The 24,145-nt window shown below is 46.0% G+C and overlaps 1 protein-coding gene across 1 annotated transcript in view; it reads right to left on the bottom strand.

Annotated features, from left to right (window-relative positions):
* The window catches only part of SNX29 (sorting nexin 29), a 510,558-nt gene that overhangs the window by 484,878 nt on the left and 1,535 nt on the right, over window positions 1-24,145 (bottom strand). The window contains exons 2-3 of the mRNA XM_032392169.1: window positions 7,739-7,803; window positions 5,639-5,691 (exon numbers count right to left, since the gene is read on the bottom strand). Coding sequence (XP_032248060.1) covers window positions 5,639-5,691; window positions 7,739-7,803 — 118 coding nt within the window. The remainder of the gene's footprint in view (window positions 1-5,638; window positions 5,692-7,738; window positions 7,804-24,145) is intronic.

Below are 24,145 nucleotides of genomic sequence, written 5' to 3'. Positions count from 1 at the left end.
ACACTCGTAAAAGTAGGGAAATCATCCCCCCTCCTGCTTGTCTATACCTCAGGGTCATTGCAAGGATCAAATGAGCCTGATGATGGAGACATGAACATTTTTATTTTTTTTAAGATTTTATTTATTTATTCATGAGAGACAGAGGCAGAGGGAGAGGCAGGCTCCCAGCGGAGCAGAAAGCCCAATGTGGGACTCGATCCCAGTACCCTGGGATCATGACCTGAGCCGAAGACAGACGCTTAGCCAACTGAGCCACCCAGGTGTCCTGAGACACGAGCATTTTTAAACCTCAGACTACTGTCACAAGAAAAACTGTCACTACAATACAGTAGCAAGAGGGGACAGCTGTTGGGCACTGCGGGCAGCCCGTGTTCGTAACAGTCACCTTCAACACAGCACCCAGGTTTCATTTGAAGGTTTATTTCTTCCTCACTGGATCCTGTCTTGGGATGGTGAACCCAAATAGACCTCTTGCACTGAGCAAGCCAGTGGAGTCCCAGGAGGCTCCTTCAGCCAAATCCTTCTACTGGCGGCCAGGAGAGGGTCATGTGACCTGAGACTGGCCAATCAGGTGCTTCCTCCCTGGAATGTCAATCTTGAGCAGAATGAGAGTCACTTCAGCAGTGGAACATTAACTAGACTGCCATTCCTGCTAGAAGACCATTTCTGGGCCCGTTTCCAGCTTAGGAGGCTTCCTTCCAAAGTTGTCTTGACTCCTTCCTGTTTCCAAACCTGGCCTGCCCTCAACTCTATAAGCTCACAACTTCCTTAACTGGAGTAGATTTCTGTTGCTTGTTACCAAAGAGCCTTGGCAGAAACCAGCTGTGTACCATCCTTTCAAAGGTTCCCACTGATGTTCATCCAACCAGCTGGAATCTAGCTGTGACCATAGGCCAACACTCCCAGTCATGCCTAGAACTTTGCCTTAGTAAATTTTAAATTTACTGCCTGCTGCTCCCCGCTGCTTGTGCTTATTCTCTCCCTCTCTCTCTCTGTGTGTCAAATAAATAAATAAAATCTTAAAAAAAAGAAAAGAAAATGGAGCTCTTTCGATGTGTCTCTTCCCACATCATTCTTCTGCAGGAAGCTAAGAACCAGTGTCTGCTAAGACATAATGGATAATTGGAAGGGATGTTTTCTTAAAAGGGCAAGTGTTATCTTTGAATGCCATTTTATTTATTTACTTTTTTAAAAGATTTTATTTATTTATTTGAGAGAGAGAGAGAGCACGAGAGTGGGGGGAAGATCAGAGGGAGAAGCAGACTCCCCACTGAGGAAGGAGCCCAATGGGGGACTCGATCCCAGGACCCTGGGATCATGACTTGAGCTGAAGGCACCCACTTAACCAACTGAGCCTCCCAGGTGCCCCTAAAGAGCTCCACCTTCCAAATGGGGCTGAGAACTATACCCAGAGTTACACAGAAAGAAACCTTCCATCTTCGATTGTTCCTCTAAGAGCAAAAGAGAACGTCGATAACGCTCACTGATTCACATTTGCCCTTCCCTTCTGTTTGCAGACTACTATCTCCATCAGGAGGCAGCATGGGCAGGAGGCAAAGCTGAGTGATGACTGTCCCCCCGCCAGACTTCATTCCCTAGGGAGTGAAATTAACACCTACCTGGCTTGCACTTCTACACACAGTATCTGACTTAATCCTCACAAGTGGCAAGGTAGATGTGATGCTGATCACCTTTTTGGACATGTGGGTTTTTCCCACACAACCAAGCAGTTCTCTGACACCAGCTGGGTGTCCTACAACTCCACTCGATTCTGACACCATCTACCCAGAGACAGCGTTAGATCCCACAGGTGAAGATCTCAGTTCTACAAAACTGCACACATCCTCCCCTACTTCAGATGTTGGTTGCAAGCCCAAGTTATCACCTGTACTTCTGACTGACTGGCTATGTATCTCGAAGATTCCCACGACCTCCTCTGTGGGTTAATTTGCCAGAGTGGCTCACAGAACTCAAAGAAGCATTTTACTTACTAGATTACCGGTTTATTATAAAAGGATGTAACTCAGGAACAGCCAGGTGGAAGAGATGCGTAGGGCCAGGTAAGGGAAAAGAACACAGAGCCTCCATGCCCTCCCCAGGCACACCTCTCTCCCTGTGCCTCCACATGTTCACCAACCTGGAAGCTCTCTGAGCCCCATCCTTTTGGGGTTTTATGGAGGCTTCATCACATAAGCAGGATTGATTAAATCATTGGCCTTTGGCAATTGAACTCCATCTCCAACCCCTCTCCTCTCCCCAGTGGTGGGGGGCTGGGAAAGAAAGGTCCAACCCTCTAATCACAGGGTTGGTTCTCTTGGCAACTGGCCCCCAACCTTTGGGACTTTCTAAAAGCCACTGCATTAACATAACAGAAGACACCTTTATGGCTCTTATCACTGTGGGAATTCCAGGGGTTTTAGAGCTCAGTGCCAAGCATGACCAAGAACAAATGTAAGTATTTCCCGATCCATGGTATAGAGCAAGGAAAAAAGATCCAGATGACCAGGACTTGGCGGGGGGCGGGGGTGCTGGGGGGGTAGAATTGGTGTCAGGGATCTGAAGATTTCCCTGAAGATTATTAAAAGGCTTTAAAAACAAAACAAAACAAAAACAGAAAAGGCCAGGCCAGGGTAGCTAGAGCAAAGAGCGAGACTGTTAGGGATCTGAGTCTTTTTCCACAGAGCAAAGAGAAGCCAGGGGAAGGCTCTCCCCGGGGGTGGCGGGGGGGTGGTGACAGGAAGGCATCTGAATTCTGCAGAAGTCTCTCTGTGCAGAGGAAGCAGGACAAGAAGGAAGACAGGGAGTCAGTCTATGGCAGCTATCCTGTGGGAGATGTGGTGACTGGGACAGGTGACAGCAGGGGAGCTGAAGAGAAGAAAAGACATCTGACATCACTTCTGGTGCTGGGCCATTTGTCAGGGGTGGAGGAGAAAGGAGACTCACCTATCTTTTCAGATCCCACAACAAAATGTTCACAGACTTTCCCTCCTGAGCTTAAGCTTTCTCACAGAATAAGGACAATGACGTGGCCTTTCCTATATGAAAGTGGTACCACTTTACGCAAACATATTTCAAAGATAAGACCAAGACTGTTATTGAGAAGGAGCCCTCAAGGTGAGGGAAAAACTTTTTTTTTTTAAACCAGCTTCAAAACTAACAAAATCACTCAATGCGCTATAACACAGGAAGAACAAACTTTGGAGCCCTAGAAACTAGGGTCCCACTTGCAAGTCTAACTTTCTCAGATGTCTAACCGAGGCTGCATTATCCTACCTCTGAGTCTGTTTTCTTATCTGTAAAGAAGGGGTAACACCATCACTCCTCCCGGGGTTGTCCTGAAGACGAAGCATCAACATGAATCATGAATGGCAGGCAGAAGCAGTCACTATTAATAATATAAAGCAGCATACTCCTTTTAGCCATAAACTACAGCTCTCATTGAAGGAATGAACCTTTTAACTTCTACTATAAAACATAATATTGTACCCAATAAAAATCTTAGTTGTAAATTCTGTTATATAAGAACACACTAAGGGCTGCCTCGGTGGCTCAGTCGTTAAGCATCTGCCTTCGACTCAGGTCATGATCCCAGGGTCCTGGGATCCAGCCCCGCATCGGGCTCCCTGCTCCGCGGGAAGCCTGCTTATCCCTCTCCCACTCCCCCTGCTTGTGTTCCCTCTCTCGCTGTGTCTCTCTTTGTCAAATAAATAAAATCTTAAAAAAAAAAAAAGAACACATTAACATTTAGAGATGGATTCTCTCACGAAAAAAACTGGACAATCATGAGGGGGAAAAAAAAAAAGTGAGAAAGAAGTCCTGAATCCACATACCCATACACATCCACATGAATGCACACGCTTGTGTGCATATACACAGGCAGTCTAGGATGGGATGGAGAGTTGCCTTATTGATTAGTAAGCCTCCTGGATGATTCTGATGCAAGTTGACCTTGCATCCCCAAATCAGGACCCCTGTGCTGACCGGGGCCAGGCCCCATAGTAGAGCCTCATGAAAAACTGAAGCAATAAACCGGTCTAATGATCTGATGCCACAAGCATATGCTGAGAAGTGAATGTGTGACAGGCACAAAATGCCCATGCAAAACACTAGAGGAGTCGCCCCTCTGCCCTCAGGGCGCACAAGTCTCGTGGTGGCACAGATATTTAAACACCTGACTATGGCACAACGCAATGCACACGCTCAGCCGGACAGCAAGTCTTTCCTGAGCACCTTCCCCATGCTTCCAGGCACCGGGGATACATCAGCGAATAAGACAGCAAACATCCCTGCCCATACAGAACTGACATTAGGACACAGAGACAGAAATCAACAAAATAAAAAAGCCTAAAGTACAGTCTGTTGGTGGGTGCTAAGTGTTAAGGAGAAAAACTAGAGAAAAAAAAGAGAATAAGGGAGGGGTACAGTTTTAAATCTGCACCCGTTCAAATAGGCCCCGCAGCTCTATTAAAATGTAGCACTTCATGCTTTGCTCGCAGCTGGTAAAGTAGCGCAGACACAGGTCTGAAAGGACAGACGGGGACTGGCTCTGCTGGGCGGGGTGGCGGCCGCGGCCAGTCTCCAGGATGAGATGAATGCTGAGCGCATGAGTTCTCTTCCCTTCCTTTGTGGGAATGCTCCTCCTGCCACCATGAATCAGCCCTGAATGATTTCACAAAGCAACGGCCTGTGTGTCTCTTACCTTTGCCAAAACATTTCCGTCTCCTCCCAGTCAATGTGAAAAGCTTATGCAATTACATCAGCCCTTCCTGGGTCATGAAGGTCAATGGCAATTTTTAGGATTTTTTTTTTTAATTATAAAAGAAACACATGACCACAGTGTAAAATACGAAAAATATCAGAAAGTGTAAGGATTCCCAATATTCTCAACCCCAAGATTACCTCTGTTCACATTCTGATGTGTTTTTCACCAGAGTGGTGGTTTAACATAGCTAGCATCACTCTGCATCCATATAATTTTGTATCTTACTCTTTTTATGTTAACTACATATATAATTTGTAAATTACTACACGTGCATTTCTCTGCTTAAAACAAATGTTGTATGGACATCAATTTTAATGGCTACATAACATTCCATCCTCCTGATGCACTGCACTTTATTAACCATTTCCCACCTGTTGAGCATTTAGATTTGAGTTGCCATCATGATCAATTACCCTGAAAATAACTTTATGTAGAAAGGTATTTCAGGGGGCGCCTGGGTGGCTCAGTCATTAAGCGTCTGCCTTTGGCTCAGATCATGATCCCTGGGTCCTGGGATAGAGCCCCGCATCGGGCTCCCTGCTCGGCAGGAGCCTGCTTCTCCCTCACCCACTCCTCCTGCTTGTGTTCCCTCTCTCGCTGTCTCTCTCTCTGTCAAATAAATAAATAAAATCTTAAAAAAAAAAAAAAAAAAAGAAAGGTATTTCAGGGAATTCCCTCGGAATGGACTACTAGAAGGAAGGAGCATCACAGGAAGCTGCAAATACCCTAGACAGGTAGTCACAGCATGGGTGGTCTACAGATCACCCAAACTGAATCCCCACACCCCTCAGCTGCAGAGGCAGAATACAGAAGCTAGTCATCTCTGGCCACCCTTTTGGTCTTGACAGTAAATGGTTTTAGAAGCGACATGTTTACCTGCTGTCGGAATCCGAGGCGATCTCCTTTCTCCCTCCAAAGCGGATCTGGCACTGCAGGGAAAGAGAAGTCACTGAGATCGGCAGTTGGGATGGGACACTCAGACATCACAATCAGTCCACACAGGCTTTCGGGATCCTGGGACACACAGGGTGCCCTAGGTGTCAAGCCAAGATGTGAGATGGTGGACACCCCAGCCTTCCAGCCACCGCTTACAGGAAGGCCTTATCTGCCACTTGTACAGAGTGGGGAGCCTTGTGGGAAAACAACACCAAGAGGAAAACAAAAGCACACAGCCTTGTGCGGGTTATCTAGGAAGCTTCTTCTGTATGTCAGAGGCTGGCTGTCTGAACACAGAGCTCCCAATGGGACAATTAAAACTTACACAAATCTGTGATGATGGGTGCCTTTGGAAGGGCCCCAAAGTTGTTATGACTGCCTATAAAATTATGGCAGCATGCTTCAAGCTTCAACCATGCCATCCGGTTGTGCTGCATGACATTTCACCCAGGGCGGGTACATATAAAAGCAAACCATTCTTTCTTCTTTAATTGTGGTAAAAAATAGATAACATGAAATTTACCATTTTAACCATTTTTAGTTATATACCATTCAATTCACAAAACTGTCACCATCAGCAGTAGCCACTACTGTCTTTTAAAGGTGTGGAATCTCCTCTGTGTGTAGCAGGCTTGCAAGATTCCAGAACTAATTCTCCAAATGAATGAATCAATGAATGAATGAATGCTTTTAAATGATACATATGTCAAAACTCATGGAACTGCACACTTTAAATCGGTGTATTTTATTGCATGCCTCAGTTATACCTCAGTAAGATTGACTTTTAAAAGGTCTGTGTACAATGCTTCCATCTCCCCAAATCATAACAACAACAATAGTAACAGCAGCTCTGAGCACAGGTTCCAATTTATTTCTGTTTAACGGCTACATTCAAAGTGGTCCCACTTGCCTCTTCATTTTCTTATTGTATTTCCCACTTTTGGGACAAAGAAACAAATAATGTGGATTCCGTATTTACTGCTGGGCCCTTTAGCTACTTCAACAAATGCAAACCCCTCGTCAGCCCTCTGGAGAGCAGTGACTCGATGACAGAGAAGAGGGATGCCCAGAGAGGCTAGATGAGTTGCCCCAGCACACACAGCCTTGAAGAGATGAAGCTGGCATTCGGCTCCAGCTTCACCTGAGCCTGTGTCCTTTCCACCACACACCACACCTGGGAGCCAGGAGGCTGGGGAGATGCCAAGTTCTCTGGGTTCACTTCAACACTTGACACGCATCTCTATGAAAGTACTGACCTCCTTATATGGTGACCACATGCATAGAATTGTCAGTGACGCCTTCCGAAGTGTGAGCTACCTAGAATTCCCAGCGTTGGATCCTAGCTCTGCTACTTATTACCTCTAACTCCTTAAGTGAATTATTGCATCTTTCTGAGCTTCCGTTTCTTTGTCCGTAAACTGGAAACAAGTGCAGGAACCACCTCACAGGGTGGATGGAAGGATGAGAGGGGAAGCGCTCAGTGGAGAGCCCGGCACAGGACTGACATGTGTGCAGTTAACCATACATGTCTGGCACACACAGGCAAGCACTCCGAAGCCAGCCTCGTGCCAAAGCTTGCTTCCACACCCAGCCAAAAGCCGGATATCAAAAATCGCATCAAGCCATCAGAGCAGAGCCCACCTGGAGGACCCACGCAACCCTGGGCATGGCTTCGCTCCTCCTGTGTGTCTCTGTTCTTGTGCCCAAGGGGCGCTAACTCCAGCCACCACTTCAGCGCCTGGAAGAGTTGCCCTGAAACACAACTGCGGGGAAGTGAGACTTTGACACCGACACCAAAGCCCTTCTCAAAGGGACATCATGCCGGACGGGGTCCCCCATGGCGTTAGAGAGTCAGGACACGGGGCGTTCCTCCGTCAGTACTCCTGACTGCCCTCCCCGCTCTCTCGTGGCCTGGGGGACACTACGAGCCTCACTGCTCCCAGACAGGAAGTGGGGGTAGGCCCGTGCAGAAGGGACTTCGACCTGAACTGCCTGACACTGTTACTTGACCTGAGAGTCAAACGGGAGCTTTCCTCTTACCTGTTTCACTGCATCCAGCAGACGCTCCAGCAGAAACTGTCTTTTCAGGTCATTGTTCTGTGATCCTAAAATGCAACGAGGCTTCATTAGTTCAGTTCGACACGAGCCTTCTGCCACAACAGGCTTCAGCCTCCTCTACAGTGAAGGCACCAATAATCTACCTCATTACAGTAAGTTTGGCCATTTGCCTGTTGCTACCTCACAGGAAAGCAGCTCAACGAATGTCTCCCACATTTGAAAAATGTGTCCGGAAAGGTCTAACTCAGGGTTTCTCAACCTTGGCGCCACTGACGTTTGGGCCAGATCATTCTCTGTGGTGGGGGCTGCCCTGTGAACTGCAGGATGCCTAGCAGCATCCCTGGCCTCTACCCACCAGACACCATTAGCGTGCGCGCGCGCACACACACACACACACACACACACACACACACCGGTTGTAGCAAAATGTCTCCAGATACTGCCAAATGTCCTCTGGGGGACAAAACTGCCCCCAGTTGAGAACCAGCGGTCTAATTTACCATGCAGGTTCCCTAGTATGGCAGGGACTGCCCACTGGCTGACCTCACCATCGGCTCTGACGTCCTTTCCCCATGCCACCTCCCACGGTACAAGCTGAAAAGCCTAATTACTCCTTTTCTCGGCCTCTTTTGGAAGGCTGACCTTAAGAAGTTCTAGCTGACAAGATGTAAGCAGAAGGGAGGGATGGGGGAAAACCATTCCTTCCTGATAAAGGAACAGTTGTTAATGGTTTCACTCCTCCTTCCATCCTTCACACCTTCATCATAACCACGCTGGGCAGAGTGGCACCACGGCCATGAGGCAACAGCCCAGAGGGAAGGCCAAGAGAACCACAGAGACACCAGCCCTCACATCATTTCACTGCTGAACCAATACTAGAAATCCCCGGCCTCTCATACAGCAAACAACCCCATTTGTTCAAACCACTGGATGCTGGGCTGTTACTTGCAGCCCAAAGCATTCCTAACTGATACACGTGGCATGCGCCAAACTTCCATTTAAAAGGGTCTGAGGCAGGGACACTTCAAAGCACCAAGCAGACCACTATAGAGCTACATCTGATCCCCATAGGAGGCCCAGCGACTCCAGTCAACAGGGACACAGCTCTGTACTGTGATGCTCCAGACAGAGAACACAGTCATTTCAAAGGAGACTCAAATTCAGAGGTACAAGAACAGACGCCCCACACCACTGGCCTTGAAGTGCCACCAAGCTGCTTCTTGCTTGGGCAATTTATCATGGGCTTCGCCAGGGAATCCCAGCAGGGCCTCCTCGCAGAGATGGTCAGTGACTCATCCGAGTTATGTCAGGGCCACTCGGTTGATAACAACTGTGACCACGTGTTGAGCACTTCCTGCATGCCAGGCACTAAACTGAGTACTCTGCATGCATCACATCCTGTCATTTCTACACCTCCCCCCCATCCCGTACAAGAAAAGTATTAGGATCCCCACGCTGCAGATGGGAAAACTGAAGCCCAGAGATGACAGCAAGCATGTGCACTGACCCACTCAGTATTTGTTTAACTTCTACTGTGTGCCAGGCAATGTGCTGAGTGCTGGGGATATGGGAGTGAAATGGTACAGAAGATCCAGCCTCCCATGGAGCAAAAATCGCACCTAAGGAAACCTAAACTGAGATGATGTCAGAAAGTCATATTAGGAAGAAAAACCAAATGGGGTGATGAGAGAGGGAGGAGACAAGACAGCCCCGTTCACCAGGGCAGTGGTGGAAGGCCTCCCCACACAGGTGACATGTGAGCTGAGCCCTTTATAAAGAGGAGCAACCCTGGGGCGCCTGGGTGGCTCAGTTGGTTAGGCGACTGCCTTCGGCTCAGGTCATGATCCTGGAGTCCTGGGATCGAGTCCCGCATCGGGCTCCCTGCTCAGCGGGGAGTCTGCTTCTCCCTCTGACCCTCTTCCCTCTCGTGCTGTCTCTCATTCTCTCTCACTCAAATAAATAAATGAAATCTTTAAAAAAAAAAAAAAGAGGAGCAACCCTGGAAAGACATGGGAGCCCAGCATTCCAGGCAGAGCAGATAGCCAGGGCGGATGCCTGGAGGCAGGAAGAAACTAGGCTTCTGGTCTTCCAGGAGCAGAAGGAAGTCTGCCGTGACTTGAGCAAAAAGCAAAAATGAGGAAGGAAAGATCAGACAGGTAGGCAGGGGCTAGTCACAAAGGACCTCGAGAACTAAAATAACAGGTTTTGTTCTAATTTGAATACTAATTGGTGGAACTACGAGCCTTACTCAAGACCATGCCCCTCGAGAGTCTGTGTCGGGGCCACCACACAAGGCTCCTGCCTCACTCCAGGCCCACAGATGAAACCAGGGAGTAGACACGCCACAGACACCCGGTCGTAGCAACTGACTTCCCGAACGTTGTCATTGTTATTCTTCTCTGGAGGGGCTTTGAGAAAGGGGGTTTGAAGGGTCATTCAGGATGTCTGGAGACCACCCCCCTACCCAAAGTCCCCAAACACCTCCCTTGATACCTATGTCTATCAGTAAATCCTACTTTTTTGTTTAGCAGGTTTGGCTTTTGCTCTTCTCTCTCTAACATCAGGATGGACAAGTGAGGCTTTCTTTCTTCCTTCATCCAACAACCTTACCTGCCCTTGGGCAATACCAGCTGGAAACTTGACAAGGTTTTCCACCCTGAAATGCCTTTGCTATTTTTTTTTAATCAAAGAAGTAATTTATGTGATAGAATCACCATATGACCCAGCAATTCCACATCTGGGTAGACACCCAAAAGAAATGAAAGCAGGGTCTCGAAGAGATACTGTACGCCCATGTTCATAGCAGCATCCTTGGTGGTAGCTGAGACGAGAAAGCAACCAAGTGTCGATCGACAGATAGACGGATAAGCAAAATGGGGTCTATCCACACAATGCACTATTATCTAGCCTTCAAAAAGGAGTAAATTCTGCACTACACTACATGGATGAGCCTTGCGGACTTTAGGCTGAGTGAAATAAGCTAGTCCCCAAAAAGATAAATACAATTCTAATCATAAGAAGTAGTCAAAATCACAGAGACAGAAAGTATGATGGTGGTTTCCAGGGACTGAGGAGAGGGGAGGATGGGGAGTTATTGTTAACGGGAACTGAGTTTCAGTTTTACAAGATGGAAAATCAAGGGGATGGGCGGTGGTGACGGCTGCACAACAGTGTGAATGTATTTAATACCACTGTACCGTCCGCCAGAAGTGGTTAAGATGGTGAATTTTGTTATGTGTATTGAACCATGATAAAAAAAAGTAATTCATGTAAAAAAATAATTATAAATCAGGAAAGCAGATAAAAAGAAAATAAAAATCTCCATCATCTCATGACTGATCATTTTTAGTGCAGTGATTCTCAAGCTTTTGTATTCACACGAAATCTCCCAGGCTCTTGTTAAAGACAGGTTCTGATTCAGCAGGTCTGGGTGAGACCTGGGATTCGGCGTTTCTCACAAGTTCCCGGATGCTGCTGATGCTGCTGGTTCCTGACCCATGCTAGCACAGCAAGGATTTCGCACCCTACCCTTCCTGATTTGCATGATGATCCGGGTTCTCTTTTACAGTATCTGGATCCACTGCTCTTTCTAGATGAGATGTCGGCAGCCTCCTCTGCCTTACCCTGCAAAGCCTCTCTTTGTGGTGGGAAGAAAAGCCTGTTCACTACAGAGGATCAGCCCTCCACTCACCCTCCCTGGCTGCAATCCCTCGGCAGGTGAGAAGTGCACCCGAGTGAGGCAGTCCTGACCTCAGCAGAGGCACCTGTGGCCATCCTGGCCCTAACTGGGGATTCAGAGAAGGGAGTCTCAGAGGGTGGAGGGAGCACATGCGGCCTTAGGAGCATGTACACACTGCAGGAGGTGCCCGGGAGGCCATGGCCATGAGGAGCAGCAGGAGGACCAGCGGGAAGTCACAAGGCATCATGAGTTCTCATCCCAACAGAGCCGCTTGCTGGCCATGTGACAGGGACAGTCACTTCCCTCCTCCGGGCACTGGTTTCTGCATGAGATCATACTCTCCTAGCTCCACAGTCTGGAACATGGGGCCCCCGTGCAGACAGGCAGGCAATCTATGCTACCAGTGTCTTTCCTGTCTTCTTCCAGTGAGCAAGAGGAGACTACAGCACCCCTGCCAGGGCCAAGAAGAATCCCCCACTCTCAAACGCTGCAACCACCGGAGGGGAGCAGGGAGGCAACGCCTACCCACTGAGCCTCAACAGTGGGAAAGCCATTAAGCGACTGACATTTAATCTTTGACATAGGAAATGTGGCTCCATTCACCAGAGCACTGAGGCTCAGCGTGGAGCACCCAAGGGCAGTCCCATGGGAAGTACCCAAGGAGGGATTCAGTTTCAAGTCCACTAGCTCCAGGCTCGGCCGTCTGCTAAATCTTGCTGGCTCTTAAGCCTTGCAACAAACCTGCAGTCACAGCCCCACTGCAGCTCAGGGATGATTTCTCGGTGATTCTCTTGAAGGAAGCCCCAGCCTTCCTGCTCTCTTTCTTTTCCAAGGGCAGCCCTCAGTCCACACTATTGACCAGATGAGCCAAAAAAACAGGCTTCTTTTGAATTTCTTGTTAGATCACCATCAAAAATTAGAATAGAAAATGTAAGGGTGCCCTCAGGGAGTATCCCCAGGGGGCCACAAAGCCCTCAGAGAAATGCAGTGATCCCCTGTGGCTCTAACTCAGAAGTCACACGTGCATGTGAAAAATCAATCACCTGGCTCATGTGCACCCCTGTTGTCTTTAACGTTTAGAATCCTTAGGATCCTACATTACTTTTTACCACAAACCTCCAGCCCTCAGTTACCTCCCAGGGAGACAGAGAAGGGGTTAAGAATGGAATAGCCCAGATTCAAATCCTCACCACCAGCTATGTGACCGTGGGCAGGTTACTGACCCCCTCTGCACCTCCTAGGTCTATTATTAAGTGAGTGAGTGTTAATTGTGCACCTAGAACAGTGCCTAGCTTAGACCAAGCACTTTTTACACGTTAGCTATTATTACTCTTGTTGTGGTTGGCAACCCTATACCCCAGAGATGTAAGACCTCTGGCCCTAAGACATGCCTTCAACTGGTTTCTCTCTAAAGCGCAAGGAAGCTACTCAATCCAGGCCTCTGTGCTCACTGCACTGGGTGGGATAAATGAAAAAGGGTCCAGGGCATCGAGGGAGGGGAAAACAAACAAGATGTACCAGGAACTCTATGTATATTCCTTCCTCTAATCCTTGCAACAACTCTAGAGGTCAAGGTAAATACCGCTGCCACCCACAGAGGACATTAGGTCACTTGATCAAGGCCACATATGCACTTACACAGTGGCATTTCCCAACCTCTCTGTGCAGTGGCAGAAGTGAAGTCATGCCAGGTATTTCTCTGGTTGAAGGCTAATCCTTGCAATGCACTCACTATGAAGGTTCAAGGAAGGAAAGAAAGGGCAATGTTCTTCGGGTGCCATTGCAGGCAAGGAATTCTGCCCAAGGTCATGCAACAAAACAAGTGGTGCATCAGAGGCTAAGACCCTGGTCTGCCTGACTCTTAGGCCAGTGCTCCCTCCACCAAACCATGCTGCCCTTCTGCTGGGGCCAAGGGAGGCTCACTGAAAAAGGGGGAACTTGAGTTGTGCTTAAAAAAATGGGAAGGACCAGGATAGGTAAATCCATGCAGATACAACACAACTTCTTAATGGGAATGGATTCTCCCTGTGGAGGGATGAAAATCTTTTGTAACTAGACAGAGAGTGGTCACACATTATGAATGTACTAAATGCCACTGAATTGCTCACTTTAAGATGGTTGTTTTACTAATTGTTAATTCTAAAATTGAGCAATTATTCATGGTTTTAATAGCATTAAAAACATAAATGGTTTTGTTATGTTAATTTCACTTCAGTAAAAAAATGTTTTTATGGGAAGGGCTGCCACAAGAAAATAATGGCCCAGAACACATTCCAAGCCAAAGGGACAGGTACGGTAGGATTCGCCCTCGGGGGGGTTGGAGGGGGTGGACAAAAGGACTCCAGATAGCCCCCCAACCCCATGCTCACATCTCTTCCATATTTCTGATTACACTGAGGGGGTGGGATGCTAAGAGGTCTGATCATGGGGCTACTAACAGGAAACAACAGGCACACTCAAATAAGGGGAGTTCAGGGAGGTGTAATTATGAGGGGCCCTACGAGGGGTGGGTATAGATAAGTGATTCTCAACCAGAGTGATTTCGCCCCCACCATGGACATTTGGCAACGTATGCAGATATTTCTGGCACAACTCAGGAGGGTGCCTCGAGGGGGTGAGGCCAGGGATGCTGCTACCCCTCCTCCAGGGCACCGGATGGGCACCCACAGCAGAGAATTACCTGGCCCAAATGTCAGCAGTGCTGCAATGAGGAAATTCTGCCCTAAAGTACATGTGATTGTCCCATTTCAGAGGTGATGAAACTGAGGCTCTCAGAGGCTAAATAACTTGAACCTCAACTGGTGCTCTGAATCCGGTCTCCTTTCGTCTGCTCGAGGACACACTTGGGTAACTGTCCCCCAGTCAGTTGTTTCTTCTCGTCTATGCAATTCTTACAGCATACGAGGATGTTGTAATATCTCCCCCAAGTTTACTGAAAGCCATGCCTTCGCCCACATGCCCTTCCAACTGCAACCCCACTCCTTGGCTGCCCTGGCCAGCTTGTCCTTCACAGGAGCTGCCAGGCTCTCCCGGAGAGCCACCCCTGCCTAGACTGCCGGCCGTTCTGGTGCCCTTCTGCCCCCAGCACCTTCACCCTGCACTGACTGATAATCTACACAGCGGCCATAACATCTGGGAGCACAGGTGGCAGCAAATGACTTACTGATATTATATAACAAAGACATGATACACTCAATGATATTCTGTGCTTTGTTCCTTCCATGCACCCTGCAAAACTGCAGTTAACCCTGCGTTTCTATCAAGTCCGAAGCTCGCAGTGGGTTGTCTCAGATGATCTGTATTTCTGGTTTTCACCGAATTAAACCTCCACCTTTAGCATGCCCTAGGACAGGGGTCAGCAAACGTTTTCTGTAAAGAGCCAAATAGTAAATATTTTAGGCCTTGCAGGTCATATGGTCCCAACTAATCAACTCTGGTCTTATATCTCAAAAGCAGCCATAGACGATACATTAATGAATGAGCATAGCTGTTTACCAAAATGGGCCTTGGGCTGGATTTACCCTACGGGCCACAGTTTGCCAACCACTGCCCTAGCAGAATTAATCTGAGGCGGGTTTTACAAATTAAAACAACAGTGTCTGTGTTTGCAGACTTTATGGCCACCCAGTAAGCAGTAAGATGGTTACATGTTAGGGGGTCCCCAGAAGACTGCAGACCAGACCCACACCTCCACTGTGTGCCCATCTTCCCTCACCCTATAACCGAGAGCCCACACTGGAGCCTTGCAAGGGACAGATACACCATCAGCTTGTGCTCACTCCTAGAATTCATGCTCAGTCACATCTGCAGGCATAGGACGCTCGGCGCTCTCAGCCCAGTGGTGAGTTTAGTGCTGGTGCTTTGTTCTGTAACTTCCATCATCCCCCAAAACCCACCACCATTCCAAAGCAGAATCAAGAGGAGTGGGCAGAAAGGGCGGCCTCACATAGGCCAGAGACATGCACAAGACCAAGATCAGACCTTCCCCCGCCCCCCCATCCCCATCCCCACGCCTCCAGGGTCAGGCGGAGAACGGAAAAGCGGGGTGAGGTAGGGACTGAGGGGGCCAAGGCGGGTGTCTCTGTAGAAATGGCAGCTGCTACTGGGCTCCAGCGGGTCACGCCTCACAGCAACTCCAGCGAGCGGTTGCCCCATCTTCTGGTTTTTCAAGAGAAGCCAGAAACTCAGACTTTCATGTCAACTAGTTGGCACCTAATTATACTTTTTAGAGCACCTTTTCAGCCAACTCTGTGTGAACCAAGTACGACACACCTTGGGGCCAGATCTGCTAACAATTTTCTGTTCTGAGACACACATTGAACCTTCATATCCACCTGTAAGATGGCTGTGCGGACAGCACCATCGTAACAGTTAAAGGAACTGAGGTTTGGAGAAACCGATCACTAGCCCCAGGAACTGCACCCCAACACTTTACCCCAATGCCCAGGCCCGCCAATCTCCACAAGGCCAGGCCAACCTCAGGCAGCTCAACTTGCAGACAGTGACCCCTCTGCAAAGGGCCCCTGAGGACAAACCAACCTCCCGGTGGCTGGCTCAACTGTCCCTTTCTGTGAGAAACCTTCCTGCCCCGGGCACAATAAACTGTTCTCTATAGGGTGCTCCTGTGACCCTCCAGCCACATCACAGCCCTAGTATAGTCCCTATAGAAGGGATTATGGGGAATCATAAACCTGCTCCTTGTGCCTATCCTAGACTGTGAGTCTTCTCCGGGGTGGACCACATTAATCCCCACACCCCCAACTCACAGAAGGAGCCCAACAATTGTCGAATCAAGGCTCTGGGGTTAGGTTCTGTGGCTCCCCAAGTGGCTGCTTTAAACGGAGAGGACCAGAAGGAGCCAGGACACAGCAGCAGCCTCGTGCGTGTGTGTCATGAGCCGAGAGAAGCAGCAGGGTTGTCCGCTCAGCGTTTGCACACGAACAGATAAAAGAGACTTCATTCTTCCCCAAAGTCAAGGCGCTAGTTCCCTGTACTGTGGGGCAAAGTGGCACAGCTGGGCCAGGACAAAAGGGAAGACTGTCCACCACCACACAATGGAAAGAGGCACGCTCTGCTTCAAGGCAGACAGATGGCCTCAGGCCATCCAAGTGGACTTGTGAGGTCTAAGGTCAAAGACTAAGTCAACAGCATATTCATCAACAGGTGAAGAATTGACTCTGGAGCAGGGCTCAGCAAACATTTTCTGTCGAGAACAAATGGTAAATATTTTAGGCTTTACAAGCCATAAGGTCTCTTGTCACAGCCACTCAATTCTGCCATTGTAGAGTGAAAGTAGCCATAAACAATAGTCAATGAATGGATGTGCCTGTGTTCCAATAAAACTTTATTCACAAAACAGGGGGCTAGCACAGTTTCCCAATCTCTGCTTAGAAAAATACTAAAATGGCACTGTGCAAGCATTTTGAAGGAGAAGTGTATCTTCCCTCGTGGTTGGAGAAATGCAAATTATAAACCGACTAAATTAGCTGCCACATGTTAGCATTATATAACTACTCAATTCACCAAGAAACATTTAATGCTGGTAAAGCTATGGGGGAACACGCACACACCGCCGCTAACATATTGGTGCGGTGGGTTCTGAAAGGCAACAAGGCAGTGCATACAAAAAGCTACCAAAATATCAAAACACCTTTCTGACACCTTGGAAACTAGGCTAGAGGGGACGAAGGGGGGAAATGAGAAAAGGAATAAGCGACAATTTCACCAGGTCCTCCATCCTCCAGGTACTGAGTAAGGCACTGTATGTTCATCACTTGCTTTCATTTCCATTTTCTGATGAGGGAATTGAGTCAGAGAAGTTCAATAACGTGCTCAGGCTTTTCCACGGGGAGTTAAATCCAGGGCTGTCTGAATCCCAATTTTTTTCCACTACACCCCAATGACTGCCGAAACATGGCATCATGGGCACATAGACTTTCCCGGTAGTGTTCTGGAACGGGGGTCGGCAAACTAACCAAATCCAGCTGCTGCCTGTTCCTCTAAATAAAGTTTTATTGGCATACAGCCACATCCTTTCATTTATTGATTGACTGTGCTGCCTTATGCTACAACAACAAGGACGAGTGGTTGGGACGGAGACCAGATGGCCCACGAAGCAGAAATTATTTACTATCTGCATCTCTACAGAAAACGTTTGCCAGTTCCATCCTAGAACATTGTAAATGGAATTTACTTTCTTTTCCTACAATGGTATATCCATTTGGTGGAACGTTATGCAGCCTTTTTAAATAATTGTGACAGGAAGGCACATAGATAAATGCTATAATGTAAATGGAAACACTAATTCAGATGTAGACTCAAGGCAATTATGTAAAATGCATATGTGCTGAGCAAAGACAGAAGTGGAATACCTAAAAATCTAAATATTTAATGTTCTAGGGAGGTATATTTATAGGGCTATCCCATGTTTTCACAATAATCTTTAATGTCATTTTGGGTTTTTTGCTTTTTTTTTTTTTTTAAAGATGGGGGAGGAAAGAGCAGATCCCAAAATATGCAGCTCAGGCAAGGAAAAATAAGATGCGGTGGGCAAGGTTCCCTCCAAGCAGGAAGACTGGGAGCACGGGCCCAGCAGGGTGGGGCAGCAAGGACAGAGGAGGCTCCATCACCAGGCCTCTGGAGGGCTCTAGGACTGGCACGCAGAAGGCAGGGCCTGGGAAAGAGTCCTCACTCCCCCTGAAGGCTTCAAACTGCTACATCCCACACCCAAAACTGATGTTCCACAGCCTTTCTCACCTCAGTGAGAGGCAATGTTTACCCTTTTCAGCTGCTCAGTAGCAAAACCCAGGGGTCACCCTCCCCTCCCTCAGGTCTCTGCTCAATCTCACCTTCCCTGCGAGGCCTTCCCTGATGGCTCCATTCAGAATTACAACAGCCTCCCCCTTCAGTTCATCCTCTGTCCAGACAACAAGTCAGTCAGATGCCACCCTTGGGCTCTGGACTGGGCCTGCCATCCAGACCTGACCAACCAAAGCCACAGTGATGGGTTCCAGGATGACCACACAGCCTGCCAGACTGCTGTGAGTCAGCCTCAGGACTTTTGCCGGAGCAACTGGGAAAGAGGCCCACCCTTGGCTCAGGTGTTGCTACATTGTAGGATGAGACCCAAGAGCTGCTGGTAGCCATCTTGCCTCCATGGAGAAGATGCTATTGGAGGATGAAGCCAACAGAGAGGAAAGCAGAGTTTCAAACTGGACAGAAAGGTAGTCCTGATGACTAAGCACCTGAATGCAACTGAGCCTGAAGACAGCCCTATCCCTAGACATTTCCATTACAAGACGCTTTAAACTCCAATTTTTCTGAAATCAGCTTCTACTCTGCCAAATGCAACTGAAAAGTCCTGGCTAACACACCCATTACGCCAACAAAATATTTTTTGGTGCATTCATTCAATGTACTTCAACAGACACCAACAGTACAGCCCTCTGCTAAGTGACAGAAGAAGCACTAAACTGTCATTCAGTAAATGCTGAATGTTGAACCCTGAATTTCTGGCCAGGCTCTGCTGCCACTTGAGTCCTCACTCTTACTAGCAGCATTTTAACCTACTACAAACACTTTGAAAGCCAGAGCAATCAAGAACTATCAATACTTTCATTTTATGGCTATTTCAGGGAAATCATCCTAAAGACATATCAATGTAAAGGAAGGAAAACTACCTTAAACAAAAATGTCACTGCATCATTCCTTATAATAGGAACCAAAAAAGGGGGGGAGGGGAAAGGGAGGAAAATAAGCTAAGTTTCCATAAGTAGAATCAAATAGTTTAAAAATTATACTACATGCAAAATGATGGATGAATGATGGATTATGAAGTCCGTAAAAGTGATCAATATGAAGACCACGTACCAATATGGCAAAGTTTTATCCTAAAATGCTAAGGGTAAAAGCAAAATGCAAGTTTATATGGTAATGGTAAAATTACTTCAGCACATACCAGTGTTTCTCAACCTTTTGTTCATTACCTTCCCCCTTAGGATCCTTTTCAGACATTTTCTTGATCATCCCCTCCATGAAATTTTAATATCACAAGTATATTGTGTATCTGTTTACATACTGCACACATACCTGTGCTTTACACACAACATTAAAATTTCTTTCTCCCTCGAGAACCAATTTTCGCTCCCACTGAGAATGCATGGCCTATGTATAGACAAAATGGTGGCAGGATGGAAGGGGCTTTATCTGGAATTATGTTCACATTGCCAGAATTTAGAGAAGTCCATAAAATCTTGGATTTTGGTTTCATATTTTAAGAGCTCTAAGAACTTGACTTCTTATTGGTCACAACAAGAAAGCAGGAGAGGTGATGTCAGTGAGATTTAGTCCATTGCCACTTACCAGCATAGGACGTGGTCAAATATTTGCTGACGGTATAACACTTACTTCTTATAATCTGCCACAATAAATCAACCCGGTGCCTTCATTGGAGGGGGAAAAAGTTGACATCATCACTTTTTCTGCTTTGAATGAAAACCACAAACATTCTTTTTTCCATTCATTCGCTTCAGCTGATTCTTTATCCCAAACACAAGCTACTGCTGGAAAGGATCCAGTCAATGCCAAAGAGAAAACCATGACCCTCAACATTCCAGAAAAATAAGATAAAGCTGCTTAAAATGTACACAAACATCAGGCATGAAACAGCAGTAAATTACCCACCAAGCCCCAAACCCTGGTCTATCAGGCCCCTAGAGCTTGAAGGGTTCCACAAATTATCTGACCTCTCTGGGTCAAGTTTTCCCCACCCTTGAAACTGGGTTTTTAAAGATTCTTGACAGACTCATTACTGATGGAAATGAGCATCAAGGACCTTCAAATCTAAAGTCTTAGGAAAGACAGTGCTTGAGAATCATAATGACTTTCCGGTCCTTCAAGTTCTACTTTCTAAGTAAGAACAAAAGCATTATCTGAAATTCATAATTCCTTTGCTTATAGAGGCTGGAAATCAAGTATTCTTACCTACTGGATTCTTTAAAGAGAATCAAATAAATCATGACTGCTATCACGCTAAGACAACCACCCACTTGTAGCAAGTATCCTTCCTCCAGACCATTTGTTTACTTCTACACACATATACAAATCCACAAACATTATTTCATATGCATGTTTTAATGTGCATCAAGGTATATATTTTAGTTTAATTCTGCACTCTGCTTCTTTTTAGAGAAGGTTAATGTTGAGATATAGCCACAGTGATGTGCATAAATCCATTTTATTCCTTTTAACGTCTTTGAGGTTTTCCAACACGTGACCATACCACATATATGCATCATCCCCCCTGTTAATGGTCATCCTAGTTGTTTCTGGCCTCAGGATACTCATTTATCTCGAGTATGCATTACCTAGGCATTCCACTTCCTGGTTATTTGCACTTAATGCGCTTGGCCTTTAAACTGTCTGACCTCTGACTCAAACATTTTCAGCTACAAAATACAGCAGACTCTAACTGCCAATTTATAGGAAATACAAGAGAATGAGAAACGTGTCAAACCACACCAAAAGAATGCAGTCAGCAAAATCCCACAAAGAAACAATCTATCCCATAACAACCAGGGTGAACTGTTTCCTTCAACAAAAATTGTGAGGGGTAAAAAGAGAGAGATAAAAGAGGAACCTATTAGTTTAAAAAAAAAATATTTTGTGCTTCAAAGGATACAATCAAGAAAGAGAAAAAAAAACACAAAATGGGAGAAAAAAAAATTTTTTTTTTTTTTAAAGATTTTATTTATTTATTTGAGACAGAGACTGAGAGAGAGAGCGCATGAGAGGGGGGAGGGTCGGGAAGGTCAGAGGGAGAAGCAGACTCCCTGCCGAGCAGGGAGCCTGATGTGGGACTCGATCCAGGGACTCCAGGATCATGACCTGAGCCGAAGGCAGTCGCTTAACCAACTGAGCCACCCAGGCGCCCGAAAATTTTTGTAAGTAATATATCTAAGGGGCTTGTATCCAGAAATTATATAGAATTCTTACAGCTCAACAATAAAAACCCAATTTAAAAATGGACAAAGGATCTGAACAAACATTTCTCCAAAGAAGATATACACAAAGAGCCAATAAGCACATGAAAAGATGCTGACCGGGTCATTGATCATTAGGGAAATGAAAATCAAAACCACAAAAAGATACCACTTCACACCCACTAGAATGGCTATAATCAAAAAGACTGTTGACAAGGATGTGAAGAAACCAGAACCTTCATACTGCATACAGTGCTGGTGGGAATGGAAAACGGTGTGGCCACTTTGGCAAAATCTGACAGTTCAAATGGAGCCAGCAATTTTTTTTTAATAGATTTTTAAATTTATTCATTCAAGACACAGAGATACAGAGAGAGAGAGAGAGAGAGAGAGCATGAGCAGGGGGAGAAGCAGAGGGAGGGGGAGAAGCAGATTCCCCGCGGAGCAGGGAGCGCGATGCGGGGCTTGATCCCAGGACCCTGGGATCATGACCTGAGCCGAAGGCAGACGCTTAACCATCTGAGCCACCCAGGCGCCCCGGAGCCAGCAATTCTACTCTCAGATACTGACCCAGGAGAAATGAAAGCACATGCCCACACAAAAACTTGTAGGTGAATGTTCACAGCAGCATTATTCAGAAGAGCCAAAAAGTGGAAACAAGTTAAATGTCCATCAATTGACGAATGGTTAAACAAAATGTAGAATATCCATACAATGAAACAGTATTCAAACACAAAATGGAATGAAGTATAGCTACTTGCTACAATATGATAAAGCTTAGAAGCACGCTACATGTTGTATGACTTGATCTATATGAAATATGCTGAATAGGTAAAAACCCAAGATAGAGTAGATTAGTGGTTGCCTGGGGCTAAGGGGAGGGAGAATGAGGAACCACTGCTAACAGGTACACGGGTTTCTTTCTGGACAAACGAAAATGTTCTAAAACTGATTATGGTGATGTGGGCACAACTCTGTGAATATATTAAACACTAACAAAATAACAATTAAACTAAAAATAAAGAGAGGACTAAAAGACTTAAAAAAAAAACAATTTGCATTGTTTCAACCTTATTTAGATCCTGAGTCTAAAAAACACACTATAAAATTATAAGGCAATTATGGAAATTTGAACATTTAATATCTGATGATATTTATGAATTATTGCTCAGTTCTTGTAAGTATGATAATGAAATTGAGCTATGTTTTTTTAAAAAGAGTCCCTATCTTTTAGAGATATATATTAAAATATTTACAGATGAAAGGATACAGTGTCTGGGATTTGCTTCAAAATAAACTGGGGACAAGGTAAGAAAGATATCTATATAGGGGATGGTCATGAGATGGTAAATGCTCACTACACTATTCTCTCCACTTTGGAGACATTTGAAATTTTCTATTGAAAAAAGGACAGAGGAAAGAGAGGAAATACTTCCATGCAACATTATTTATTGTATGCTGATCATCAATCCCAAGGGTGGGAAGACCCTGTTTCAACTGTATTCTCAAGACACATGAAGGCGGTAATTGGAGGAAGAGGTTCAAAAGGTAGAAACTTCCAAGTTACAAGATAAATAAGCACTAGAGATGTCACGTACAACATGATGACTAACGCTGCTGTACAACACACAGGAGTTAAGAGAGTAAATCCTAAGAGGTCTCATCACAAAGAAAAAAAAATTATTCTTTTCTTCTTTTTCTTTTTATTGTATCCATAGAGGATGGATGTTAGCTGAGCCTTTTGTGGTAATCATTTCACAACATAGGTCAAATCATGCTGTTCACCTTAAACTTATATAGTGATGTATGTTAATTATTTCTCAATAAAACTTGGGGAAAGAAAAAATTGAAAATACCTTGTACTTCCCTTCTGTCCTCAGCAACCACTTTTTCTGCCTCAATTACAATCTTTCCAAAAGAAGGCTTTCATCTTGAACGCTTTTTCCTAAAAAAGCCATCTGTTGGTTTCCTTTTGTAATGATTTTTTAAATTAAATTTTAAAACTTCGTTATCTTTGATATTAAGTTGGTTCTTGAAGGACACATTGACCAATTTCCCTTGGCTTGTCAATTTCACTTGTTCCTGTGGTCAAGGCAGGAGAATGGTCCAGAACCCTGAGCTTGAGGCAGAGTCTCCTTGGTCATATTAAAAGCAAGAGGTTTTCTGTAAGAGACTCTTAACTATAGGAAATAAACTGAGGATTGCTGGAGCGGGGAGGTGGGTGGAGGGATGGAGTAACTGGGTGATGGGCATTAAGGAGGGCACTTCATGGAATGAGCACTGGGTGTGATATGCAATCACTAAACTCTACCTCTGAAACTAAGAATACACTGTATGTTAATTAATTGAATTTAAATAAAATAAAAAATAATTTAAAAAAATAAAAGCAAGAGATTTTCAAGGCATACTTAACCCCAGCCCTTGTCCCAGAGCTGGGTCAGAAAACAACCCCACTTGAACCCCAGCTGAGTCCTTATGGAAACAACAACTGGTCTAAGTTCCTATGTACATACCATTTAAGAAGCACAGCACCTAAATAAAGTTATTTAGTCACTGCAATAAGCCTAGGTGACAGGTACTATTATTTACCCCCATTTTGCTGGGACTTCAGAATGGTCGTAAATCACACAGCTTTATAGAGCAGAGTCAGAATTTGAACTCAGGCTGTCTGGCTCCAGGGCCTGCACTTAAACCAGGCTGTACTACCTCCTGGGTGGAAACCAGCCCATC

This window comes from Phoca vitulina, unplaced genomic scaffold, assembly GCF_004348235.1.
Source record: "Phoca vitulina isolate PV1807 unplaced genomic scaffold, GSC_HSeal_1.0 scaffold66, whole genome shotgun sequence".
NCBI lineage: Eukaryota > Metazoa > Chordata > Mammalia > Carnivora > Phocidae > Phoca > Phoca vitulina.
Note: the sequence above shows the minus strand (reverse complement) of the source record. Positions and strands in the feature narration are given on the sequence as shown.